General features: G+C 38.2%; 1 protein-coding gene across 1 annotated transcript in view; it reads left to right on the forward strand.

Moving 5' to 3' along the window:
- Positions 1-10,155, forward strand: part of pole2 (polymerase (DNA directed), epsilon 2) — a 12,878-nt gene extending 2,723 nt beyond the window's left edge. The window contains exons 6-19 of the mRNA XM_079852997.1: positions 110-184; positions 275-358; positions 788-844; positions 928-976; positions 4,272-4,344; positions 4,423-4,595; positions 8,159-8,248; positions 8,342-8,396; positions 8,540-8,599; positions 8,724-8,801; positions 8,884-8,992; positions 9,393-9,569; positions 9,771-9,838; positions 9,947-10,155. Coding sequence (XP_079709123.1) covers positions 110-184; positions 275-358; positions 788-844; positions 928-976; positions 4,272-4,344; positions 4,423-4,595; positions 8,159-8,248; positions 8,342-8,396; positions 8,540-8,599; positions 8,724-8,801; positions 8,884-8,992; positions 9,393-9,569; positions 9,771-9,838; positions 9,947-9,965 — 1,167 coding nt within the window. The 3' untranslated portion in view covers positions 9,966-10,155. The remainder of the gene's footprint in view (positions 1-109; positions 185-274; positions 359-787; positions 845-927; positions 977-4,271; positions 4,345-4,422; positions 4,596-8,158; positions 8,249-8,341; positions 8,397-8,539; positions 8,600-8,723; positions 8,802-8,883; positions 8,993-9,392; positions 9,570-9,770; positions 9,839-9,946) is intronic.
- Positions 10,156-12,760: the final 2,605 nt, after the last annotated feature.

Here is a 12,760-nt window from a genome sequence, read left to right on the forward strand (position 1 = left end):
GCCGCTTGATTATCAGGACGAGTGTCAGTGATGGTCGTAGTGGTGGATCACAGGACACACATGTTAATGGCAGTAGTAAACAGTTTCTTCATCATGATCTGTATGACAGCGAACACACAGGCACGAGCTCTTCACTCCTCCGGTTATTGGTTCAGCTCCAGATGAAGGGAGAAACAAGTTCCAGGTGAACATGAGCAACCCTCACTGTTGAGACTGTTGATTAGTGTTCAGTCGCTGCTGATGCTCTGGACTGAACCAGCTCTTCATGTTGCAGCTGAAGACCGTGGAAGCTCTTCTGGGCAGCACAGCTAAAGTTGGAGAAGTGATCGTCCTCGGCATGATCACACAGCTGAAGGAGGTATTCCTGCACTCACACACTCATGCTGATCTTCAGCTGTCAGGACTGAACGTCTGTGGATGTGGGTTAGTGGAGTGAAGTGTAGCCAAGTATGGTGTTCCACACACACACACACACACACACACACACACACACAGCAGTTTAGAAAACGCAAGAAGCAATCCATGGCGTGACCCATTTAAGTGTGGCCAGAATAACATGTACAGTGGTAGTGTTATGAGTCTTGTTTGATTGGAAGTGTTAATAGAGACACGTCAGTGTAGATTCCAGGCCCTTGATTGGAGCATTAGCCTGTTGATGACTGATGAGTGGAGCGAATCGGACTGATCTGAGCGAGAGAAAACACAGATGCTTAAACTTTTCAGAACACTTGCTTCCTGACTCCAGGATTTCATGTTGATATATTCTCTTCATCCTCTGTTCTTTCAGGGTAAGTTCTACCTGGAGGACCTCAGTGGCACAGTGCAGCTCAATATATCAAAGGCAATATCCTTCCTGTGTTCATCCTGAAACAAATGTGCTACTGTCTTAGAGGATACTTTCCGTTTGTCCCTTAACGCTCATTATACCAGTTTCACAGCGGCCTTTACACAGAGTCCTGCTTCGTTCTGGCTGAGGGTGAGTCTCTGTCCCGCTGCCGTCTGAAACTCCTGACCCTAACCCTGATCTGATCTCTATACTCTAATCACCTGATCTGATCTCTATACTCTATAATCACACGCTCTGATCTCTATACTCTATAATCACACGCTCTGATCTCTATACTCTATAATCACACGCTCTGATCTCTATACTCTATAATCACATGATCTGATCTCTATACTCTATAATCACACGCTCTGATCTCTATACTCTATAATCACACGCTCTGATCTCTATAATCACACGCTCTGATCTCTATACTCTATAATCACACGCTCTGATCTCTATACTCTATAATCACATGATCTGATCTCTATACTCTATAATCACACGCTCTGATCTCTATACTCTATAATCACACGCTCTGATCTCTACTCTATAATCACACGCTCTGATCTCTATACTCTATAATCACACGCTCTGATCTCTATACTCTATAATCACACATTCTGATCTCTATACTCTATAATCACACGTTCTGATCTCTATACTCTATAATCACACGATCTGATCTCTATACTCTATAATCACACGATCTGATCTCTATACTCTATAATCACACGTTCTGATCTCTATACTCTGTAATCACATGATCTGATCTCTATACTCTATAATCACATGATCTGATCTGATCTCTATACTCTATAATCACACGTTCTGATCTCTATACTCTGTAATCACATGATCTGATCTCTATACTCTATAATCACATGATCTGATCTGATCTCTATACTCTATAATCACACATTCTGATCTCTATACTCTGTAATCACATGATCTGATCTGATCTCTATACTCTATAATCACACATTCTGATCTCTATACTCTGTAATCACATGATCTGATCTGATCTCTATAATCACATGCTCTGATCTCTATACTCTATAATCACATGATCTGATCTCTATACTCTATAATCACATGATCTGATCTCTATACTCTATAATCACACGTTCTGATCTCTATACTCTATAATCACACGTTCTGATCTCTATACTCTGTAATCACATGATCTGATCTCTATACTCTATAATCACATGATCTGATCTGATCTCTATACTCTATAATCACACATTCTGATCTCTATACTCTGTAATCACATGATCTGATCTGATCTCTATACTCTATAATCACACATTCTGATCTCTATACTCTGTAATCACATGATCTGATCTGATCTCTATAATCACATGCTCTGATCTCTATACTCTATAATCACATGATCTGATCTCTATACTCTATAATCACATGATCTGATCTCTATACTCTATAATCACACGTTCTGATCTCTATACTCTATAATCACACGTTCTGATCTCTATACTCTATAATCACACGTTCTGATCTCTATACTCTGTAATCACATGATCTGATCTGATCTCTATAATCACATGCTCTGATCTCTATACTCTATAATCACATGATCTGATCTCTATACTCTGTAATCACATGATCTGATCTCTATACTCTATAATCACATGATCTGATCTGATCTCTATACTCTATAATCACACATTCTGATCTCTATACTCTATAATCACATGATCTGATCTGATCTCTATACTCTATAATCACACATTCTGATCTCTATACTCTGTAATCACATGATCTGATCTGATCTCTATAATCACATGCTCTGATCTCTATACTCTATAATCACATGATCTGATCTCTATACTCTATAATCACACGTTCTGATCTCTATACTCTATAATCACACGTTCTGATCTCTATACTCTGTAATCACATGATCTGATCTGATCTCTATAATCACATGCTCTGATCTCTATACTCTATAATCACATGATCTGATCTCTATACTCTATAATCACATGATCTGATCTCTATACTCTATAATCACACGCTCTGATCTCTATACTCTATAATCACATGATCTGATCTCTATACTCTATAATCACACGCTCTGATCTCTATACTCTATAATCACATGATCTGATCTCTATACTCTATAATCACATGATCTGATCTCTATACTCTATAATCACACGCTCTGATCTCTATACTCTATAATCACATGATCTGATCTCTATACTCTATAATCACACGCTCTGATCTCTATACTCTATAATCACATGATCTGATCTCTATACTCTATAATCACACGCTCTGATCTCTATACTCTGTAATCACATGATCTGATCTGATCTCTATAATCACATGCTCTGATCTCTATACTCTATAATCACATGATCTGATCTCTATACTCTATAATCACATGATCTGATCTCTATACTCTATAATCACATGATCTGATCTCTATACTCTATAATCACACATTCTGATCTCTATACTCTGTAATCACATGATCTGATCTGATCTCTATAATCACATGCTCTGATCTCTATACTCTATAATCACATGATCTGATCTCTATACTCTATAATCACACATTCTGATCTCTATACTCTGTAATCACATGATCTGATCTGATCTCTATAATCACATGCTCTGATCTCTATACTCTATAATCACATGATCTGATCTCTATACTCTATAATCACACGCTCTGATCTCTATACTCTATAATCACACGCTCTGATCTCTATACTCTATAATCACATGTTCTGTTCTGATCTCTATAATCACATGCTCTGATCTGATCTCTATACACTATAATCACATGCTCTGGTCTGATCTCTATACACTATTATCACATGCTCTGGTCTGATCTGTATAATCACACGCTCTGATCTCTATACTCTATAATCACACGTTCTGATCTCTATACTCTGTAATCACATGATCTGATCTGATCTCTATAATCACATGCTCTGATCTCTATACTCTATAATCACATGATCTGATCTCTATACTCTATAATCACATGATCTGATCTCTATACTCTATAATCACACGCTCTGATCTCTATACTCTATAATCACATGATCTGATCTCTATACTCTATAATCACATGATCTGATCTCTATACTCTATAATCACACGCTCTGATCTCTATACTCTATAATCACATGATCTGATCTCTATACTCTATAATCACATGATCTGATCTCTATACTCTATAATCACATGATCTGATCTCTATACTCTATAATCACACGCTCTGATCTCTATACTCTATAATCACACGCTCTGATCTCTATACTCTATAATCACATGCTCTGATCTGATCTCTATAATCACATGCTCTGATCTGATCTCTATACACTATAATCACATGCTCTGGTCTGATCTGTATAATCACATGCTCTGGTCTGATCTGTATAATCACATGCTCTGTCTGCGTTCCCAGGATGGTACGAGGATTCTGTGTTCCATGTCAACGCGTTTGGGTTCCCGCCCACAGAACCCTCTTCTTTCACCAGGTGTGTATTAGCTGTTATTCACTGTAACTGTGCAGCTCACATGCTTCTACATCCACATGTGTTCTTGTCTGCGTACAGGGCATATTATGGCAATATAAACTTCTTCGGTGGGCCGTCCACCACTGCGGTCAAAGCGTCCGCCAAACTCAAGCAGCTGGAGGAGGAGAATGAAGACGCCATGTTTGTGATGGTGTCGGACGCGTGGCTGGACAGTGTGGAGGTCCTGGAGAAGATACACACCATGTTCTCAGGTTTGGATTCTCTTGGATCTTGGAAAAAGAATTTGCTGAAAATCTCCAAATTTACAAACACAAGTGATACTGTGAAATGTTTTATGACGACATCATTTTTAAATGCAGTTCTGCAGAACTCTTCTGGTGCTGTTAAACAAAAGATTTATTTTATGTGATTTGTTCAGATACAGCCACGGTTGTCAAACTGGGGTACGCGTACCCCCAGGGGTACGTGGACTGATTTCAGGGGGTACGCGAAATAGAAATAGGGCTGTGCCGGTAATCTTGACAACCGCACCACCGCGGTGGCTGAGTAGTACCAGCGGTGGTTTGCCAAAAATATGAATGCTGTTTTACATTAATATTATGACACACAAAGCTTTGTTTACAAAAGAAATAATAGGTTAGCAATTAAATGTTATATCGCAGCCATGGAAAAGTTTGAATTCATGACGAATGATAGAGTTGTCCCTGAGCCCATAAACTTAAGCTTTTTCAGCTTTGAATTCTGGTTTGCGATCTGGTCACCCGATTATTAGCGAATTTAAAAATATTCCATTAGTTATTCCTTATAGAACGCTTGAATTGTCTACTTTTAAACAAAACAATTCAAAACAAAAATAAACCGACTAGCATATCCGTATGAAGTGTGCATTTCTCTCTATAGGCGCGTTCACTGTGAAGATAACGAGCTAGTCAGCATCGTCAACTTCATCTTTGCAGCCCGACACTGACACAAAAAAACAAACCATTTATTAATAAACTATTCAAATGTCTCCTTGCTATATTTGACACATTCATAATCATTACTTTTGCCGGCTCTTTGTGACAGCTGTTATGTGCGTTATTGGCAGCGTCACCCTCCGGTTACATGAACTCGTCACCACCGCATCAGCACCAGAACATGGAGATTTAATTTTAGAGAATGATCGCACAACAGACATTAGAACATTAGATATTCTATAATTAAATCAACTAATCGAATATTCAAAAATCGTGACTCATCCCTGCATGGATCTCTTGTTTCTTTTCCCATATCTTCACTCGCGTCTCACCCATTTCCAAAGGGGATTATAAACGTTTCTTACTTTGTTCGCTTTTAGGTCAATTATTTTCGTATTCTTTACTGTGTTAAAGTAGAAAAACGCTGTAGGACAGATAGCCTACATTTGTACTTGTACGTCAAATTCTTTTTAACACAGTTTGTGCTTGTTATTAGACATATGATAATTGGTAAGGCGCGTCAAGTTCATTTGTAAAGTGCGTTTCACACGCGCGGGTGATTTTACTTTGGCTTTCTCTGGCAGCGCGCAAACATAGCCTAAATGCCTTGCCCTTGTGGAAGATAGAATTCGTTTTTCATACCTTTTACAAGTAGAAAACATGAAGATATCAGAAAATAGATTGATGGTCTCTTTCCTGCTCGTGTCCCACATCCCTCTCAAGCAGAGCGCTAGGCTGTATCACGTGTCTTTGTGTGGAAAATTTAACGAAAGTTTTTATTCATTTATTTTTTTTTTTTTTTTTAAATAGATTCAAATTTATTATATTATGTAAGTTACCAGTATTTACTGATATTTATTTCAATGCTTTACAGGCTTTAGTGTGTTGTTTCTTTGTTTGTTTTTTTTTTTATTTTTATTTTTTATTATTTCAAAACAACGTCCCCCGACCACCGCAACACCGGTATTTGGGTCCATTACTACCGCGGTGGTAAAAAAAACTTCCACCGTCACAGCCCTATATCATATGTTGACTTTTGATGAGATTTGTATCATATGTTTATGATTCTATTCACTATTCTTGACATAATTGATAAAAATCAATATTAATAAAAAAAACAAAAAACTTGTTGTTAACAATTGGTGGTGTTGGGGGTACTCCGGAAGATCTATAATGTCTCAGGGGGTACATGCCTGTTAAAAGTTTGTGAAACACTGAGATACAGTATCGGCTCATCATATGTGAGTTTATTTAAAAATATCAGTGTAATGTTAGACAAACTACAGAGAACAAGCTCTAAACACACTTCCAGATGAAGTACAATTAGCCTCGTTGTGTACTAACCTGATGGTTGAAATGTATTTGTCCCTGTATTTACAGAAGGTGAAATCGCTACAGTTAATAACCTGATCTGCCTTCAGTTGCTAACTCAGAATCATGTGCAATGGGATGTGCACGACAGTGCTTATGTTTCTCATTTAAATAATTATTCTTGTTACTCAAAATAAACACGACGTTTATAACTCTTACAACTTTTTTCCGTGCACGGCAAAGTATCATACAACAACCATCACCGTCACTTCATATCTCAGCGCTCACCAGCATACTGTACCGTATACAACAGAGTCGATGCACCTTATACCGTAATGAACAGTGTAGAGGGGAAATAACATGTTAACAATTATGTTGTCTTTTCTTTCCAACAAAATCTTTGAGTTTTACTACCCTATGTAAATATGAGCATTATATCATCCTGCTTTCCAGATATTGATATCAGCGTTGGCCGTATTGTTTGGCCACTGCTAAAAACATTAAAACCACGAGTCAGCATCACTAATTGACTAGTTGAGCTTCCTGAACATAAATAGGAATCCCATGACTCATGTATACAGGGTATGAATATTAATAATGTGAACTGCGATTGTCACTCTGATAAAGCAAATGTAAACTGAATCTGCGATTGTGATTGAATTTTGACCAAGTCTCTAAGCTTCAAACTGATCCTTGCTCTCATTGGCGGTGTCTTGTCAGCTATAATTGCTCTTTCCAGCTAAATTTCCCCATTAGCCTGTATTTACATTGATGTTAACATGGACAGTAATTATATTTAAAGATTCTGTTATCAGATGGAGGTGGTTTCTCTTATTAATATCAGCCGAGATCTTAGACCTGTATCAGTATTAGGGTTAACCCTAACCCTAACCCTTAGACCTGTATCTGTACTGTATCAGTATTAGGGTTAACCCTTAGACCTGTATCTGTACTGTATCAGTATTAGGGTTAACCCTTAGACCTGTATCTGTACTGTATCAGTATTAGGGTTAGGGTTAACCCTTAGACCTGTATCTGTACTGTATCAGTATTAGGGTTAGGGTTAACCCTTAGACCTGTATCTGTACTGTATCTGTATTAGGGTTAGGGTTAACCCTTAGACCTGTATCTGTACTGTATCAGTATTAGGGTTAGGGTTAACCCTTAGACCTGTATCTGTACTGTATCAGTATTAGGGTTAGGGTTAACCCTTAGACCTGTATCTGTACTGTATCTGTATTAGGGTTAGGGTTAACCCTTAGACCTGTATCTGTACTGTATCAGTATTAGGGTTAGGGTTAACCCTTAGACCTGTATCTGTACTGTATCAGTATTAGGGTTAGGGTTAACCCTTAGACCTGTATCTGTACTGTATCAGTATTAGGGTTAACCCTTAGACCTGTATCTGTACTGTATCAGTATTTTACTGCAAAACAAAAATGCTGCTTCAATTTCAGTGTATTATGACAATGATAAAAGGTGAGGAGCAGTGATGGGCTTTTCTCTGAATAAGTAACCCCATGATCTCTTGATGTGTGATTGTTCAGGATACTCCGCCATGCCGCCGACCTGCTTCATATTCTGTGGGAATTTCTCTTCCGCTCCTTACGGCAGGAACCAGCTCCAAACACTCAAAGGTTCAACTTCTCTCCTAACCCTTTGCTGTTGCACAATTATGTTTTAAAGGAACATAAATTGTTCACAGTTTAACTTTTTTTTTTTTTTTTCAGATTCTTTTAAAGCACTTGCTGATCTGATTTGTGAATTTCCCAGCATTCACAACAGGTTAGATATTTGAATTAAACCTGAAACTGTGACGCATGAAAGCTGAAGACAAAGGTTTTGTCTTTCTGATGACACAGTGGAGTGTGAAGTATGAGTTTAGTTATGTACTAGACTTCACTGACCCTTTCAATGTGTTTTTGCAGCAGTCGTTTTGTGTTTGTTCCCGGACCAGAAGACCCGGGGCCCGGCGCGGTCTTGCCCAGGTATAATGTTAAGACCAGTGTTTCATCATCATCATCACATGATGAACCTTCTTCATTTGTGTTTGGGTCAGTCCCCGTCTGTGAATGAATGCACTTGAAGTGTAAAATGTGCTTGTGCGTACAGACCTCCGTTGGCGGAGCATCTCACAGAAGAGTTCAGAGAGCGCGTGCCGTTCTCCGTCTTCACCACCAACCCCTGCAGGTGAACAGCGAATGTGTGCTGCATTACCCAGCATTCCTCTGCTTTATCATCACTCGGTGATCATGCTTCTCTTCTGTTTCAGGATACAGTACTGCAGTCAAGAGATGGTGGTGATTCGAGAAGACCTCGTCAACAAGATGTGCCGAAACTGTGTTCGACTCCCAAGCAGCAACCTGGATATCCCTTCCCATGTGAGCCTGAGCTTTACATGCGTGTCCGTGTGACACCCAGATTCAGTTCATCATATAAAGTGATCGTTTCTCTTCAGAAAATGTGGACCAAACCACTCGATTCATATGGATTACTTTTACAATCTTTTTATGAACTTTTTGAAGCGACACAGTGGTAGTTGCGTAGCTGTCAATGGATCTCAAAAATATCTACATTTATATTTGTTCTGAAGATGAACATAAGTCTCACGGGTTACGAACGACATGAGGGAGAGTAAATGATGACAGTATTTTTTCATTCAAGTTTCATTCAATCTAACCCTTAAGTTATTAACCCTTTTTAAAGATCACTGTTCTCTAAAGTGCTTGACGACATGCAGTGAGTTTCTCCTGTTTGATTCATTTTGCATTTGTTCAACAGTTTGTGAAAACCATCCTGTCACAAGGTCACCTGACGCCGCTCCCGCTCTACGTGTGTCCGGTGTACTGGGCGTATGATTACGCCTTACACGTTTATCCCGTGCCTGATGTCATCGTCTTCGCTGATAAATACGACCCTTTCAACGTCTCCAACACAGACTGCCTGTGCATCAACCCGGTACTCAAACCTACGCTAACACTGTGTGTGTTGTGTGTGTGTGTGTGTGAGTGTGTGTGTGAGTGTGTGTCTGTGTGAGTGTCTGTGTGAGTGAGAGAGAGTGTGTGTGTGTGTGAGATGTTTAGTATGGCTGGACTGATGGTGACTGATCAGTGATTCAGTGTGTTAGATGTAAAATCTGTTGATGTCTTACTCTTTCAGGGTTCTTTTCCGAAAAGTGGATTCTCCTTCAAAGTTTACTATCCGTCCAATAGAACAGTGGAGGACAGGTATGATTATTGATAAAGCCATCAACACCCTCTCCATTAACATTTCCTCTTTTAAAAAGACTGTGCTTTAAAAATAAACCCTCTTATTTCTCATTGTTTCCTTCACAGCAAATTGCAAGGGCTTTAAACCAGAAGAAACCATGGAATATCACTCGGATGTGCTTCGTTTTTAATTTAGTTATTTCCATTGCAGTCTTTAAAATGTAGATTTCTTTTTAGACTCTGTTACAACAATTTCATATGGTTATTGTTTGATTTGATTGTGTTGATGCACTTTTCAAGTAAATAAATATAGACAAAATGAAGTTGTGGGATTCATTACAGGCTTGTTTCTTCAACATGGATAAAGATGATCTATGCACATGTGGATCATCATGTCTTAGTTTGTTCATAATCACATATACAGGATCTAGTATAAGTCTTGGGAGCATTTAAACATGAATCGTATTGTATACAGTAAACAAATTTTGCAATTACGTAAAAAAAAAGTATAGAAATCACAACCAAGTATGGCGAATATATTTTAAACCGTGTACCGCAAGTACAGTATTGTATTGAATATTGTATAGTATTGGATGTCTGTATATTCAGCACTTTCACATCGCAAAAATACAGCAGTCCAACTGCAAAAGGTCAAAGAAAACTAAAAGAAAAGCAGAATCAGAGTCAGTGAGAGATTCCTTCTGCCTCAGCATCACGTCTTCATGTTGGTCCAGCCTGAGTCGAGTCAGCTTTATTTCTACAGCGCTTTATACAGTACATTGTTTTAAAGCAGCTTTACAGTGATAAACAGGAAAATGATTTAATGATGCACACAGAGTTCAGTTCAGCTCAGCTCTAAAGACAGTAGAGTGAGTGTTCAGCTGAAGTCAGTTCAGTGTTGATTCAGTTCCTGTGTAAAGATCATCAGTTATTAAATGGTTCCTTTCATCTATACAGTAGCTCTGGAGAAAACCGATATGTCTTCGTCCAGCTCAGATCAATAATATTGCTGAATATTCCTGAATATTGTGCAGGACTTTGTCCACATCACAGGGTCGTCTCTTGCCAGGCAATGGGGAAAACCCTCTGGCGTGCTGATCTAGCCTTGACAACACTGTCCACACTTTGCTCTTCCTCATCCTCTTCCTCTCAGATTGTTGGTATCATCATTCACTGCACCGTGTCACCTGTGCTCTGAACTGGCTTGGATTATGTTCAGTAATACAGTTTTGAAAAGAGTGCTTGAGATTTGCAAACACTGTAACTGCCTGAACTTGTTTAAGTTTTTAAAGAAAGAGTAATTTATTCGACAAATTGACTTGGGCTATTGAGATTTGGTTCAGAGGATGGAGTTTCTTTTTTTTTAAAATAACAATTGCTAAGTGTCTTAGCAATTGTTATTTAAAAAAAAAAGAAACTTGTAATGCAGTGTAAAACTGCAATCACACCCGAATCAGTTGATTGCTCTGTCACCCAGCGTCTCAGCACTTATTGTCAGCATCTGTGCTGTGTAGCGAGGACTTTTAAAAACTCTTGGACCAGGTAAGATTGACCAATGCATAGCAGTGGCTAGTTATGTTTGGATTTGAATGTTTGGACATCTCTCTTTTTTTTTTTTCTCTAATCAGGTGTGTTAAGAGGTGTGAGTTTTTGTTAATGTACTACAATTAATTTACCCTATGGTTCTCTGTGCTGAGTCTCTCCCTTGATAGGATCGGGAAAAGTTTCAAAGGGCCTGTCCCAATAATCACACTTGTGCTCTTTGCACCTGAACACTTGTCTACTTTCATGACACATTTCCTGCATTGGCCCAAGTGTGTGTTGAACTTCTGATTACCAGATAGGACATGTACAACATCATAGTGTTGCAAGTAACGTTTTTACAGAGTTTTATTTACACATTTTGACTTCCAATACTTTGCACTTTAAAATAAACATCTAAATGTCTGTTCGGTAGCCCCTATGTAACAGCAGACCATTTAATTGTGGTACTTCTAATTAAGTGATAAAAAGCAGTTGCAAACATTTGACAAAATATACATACTCATCTCTGTACCAAATAAAACGTGCAACACTTTACGTTTTGCTACCGAATCATATGTAATGTCTAATTAATTTAATTTACACTAAAGTTTGTCTCGACATTGCACAATTTCACGGCTCGAGATCTTGAACGTGATGCTTATCCTATGTGGATTTAGTGTGCGTTAAGGCTACAGTGTAGCTACATGTTCTTCCTGTCGCCTGCACACGCTCTCAGGAGTGGGGATTGAGACGGGCCCCAAACTTTAGAGAATCTACAACTTCGCCATCTGCTGGCTCAGAACATTTACAACAGCCGGAAACCCTGGAAATGCATAATTTTTCAGCTCAAAATTTGTGAAACTGAGGATTTATTTTATTTTATTTGTAATATCTTACAAAAGTATATAAGCTATATAAAAAAAAAAAAGTAAATAAAAGTAATCACCCTCTCTGTAAACACCAGTACCAAACCACAAAACGTATAAAAACTACAAAAATGACCGTAGTGAAAGTAGAAAAAATTCTTATGCAACTCTTATAAAAAGAATGGATATCTATAAATGAAAGTGTGGCTTCATTTGTCGTTATTTTCTGAGAACAATACAAGCTGTGACGTCGGTTTTTATTGGAAATTAAATTAATAATTGACTTTTTATTTTTTTTATTACACTGCACCAATCATTTTTTATAAAGGGGTAAACAAGAAAACATGAGTTTCCATGAAAACATTTTATTAGCACTTTGTACAAAATAATGCAAGTAAACTTTGTCAATTCAACATCTCCTGCAATGCGTTGGACTGCAAATTATCTTATAAAAAAAAAAAAACACTGCTTACGTTCAAGTGTGTCCACTGTCTGAAATACAGTGAATCATCATCATTTGTGTAAAATCCAGAGTTTTTGCTGATCCACC

The sequence above is a fragment of the Squalius cephalus genome (assembly GCF_949319135.1).
Source record: "Squalius cephalus genome assembly, chromosome: 20".
Lineage (NCBI taxonomy): Eukaryota > Metazoa > Chordata > Actinopteri > Cypriniformes > Leuciscidae > Squalius > Squalius cephalus.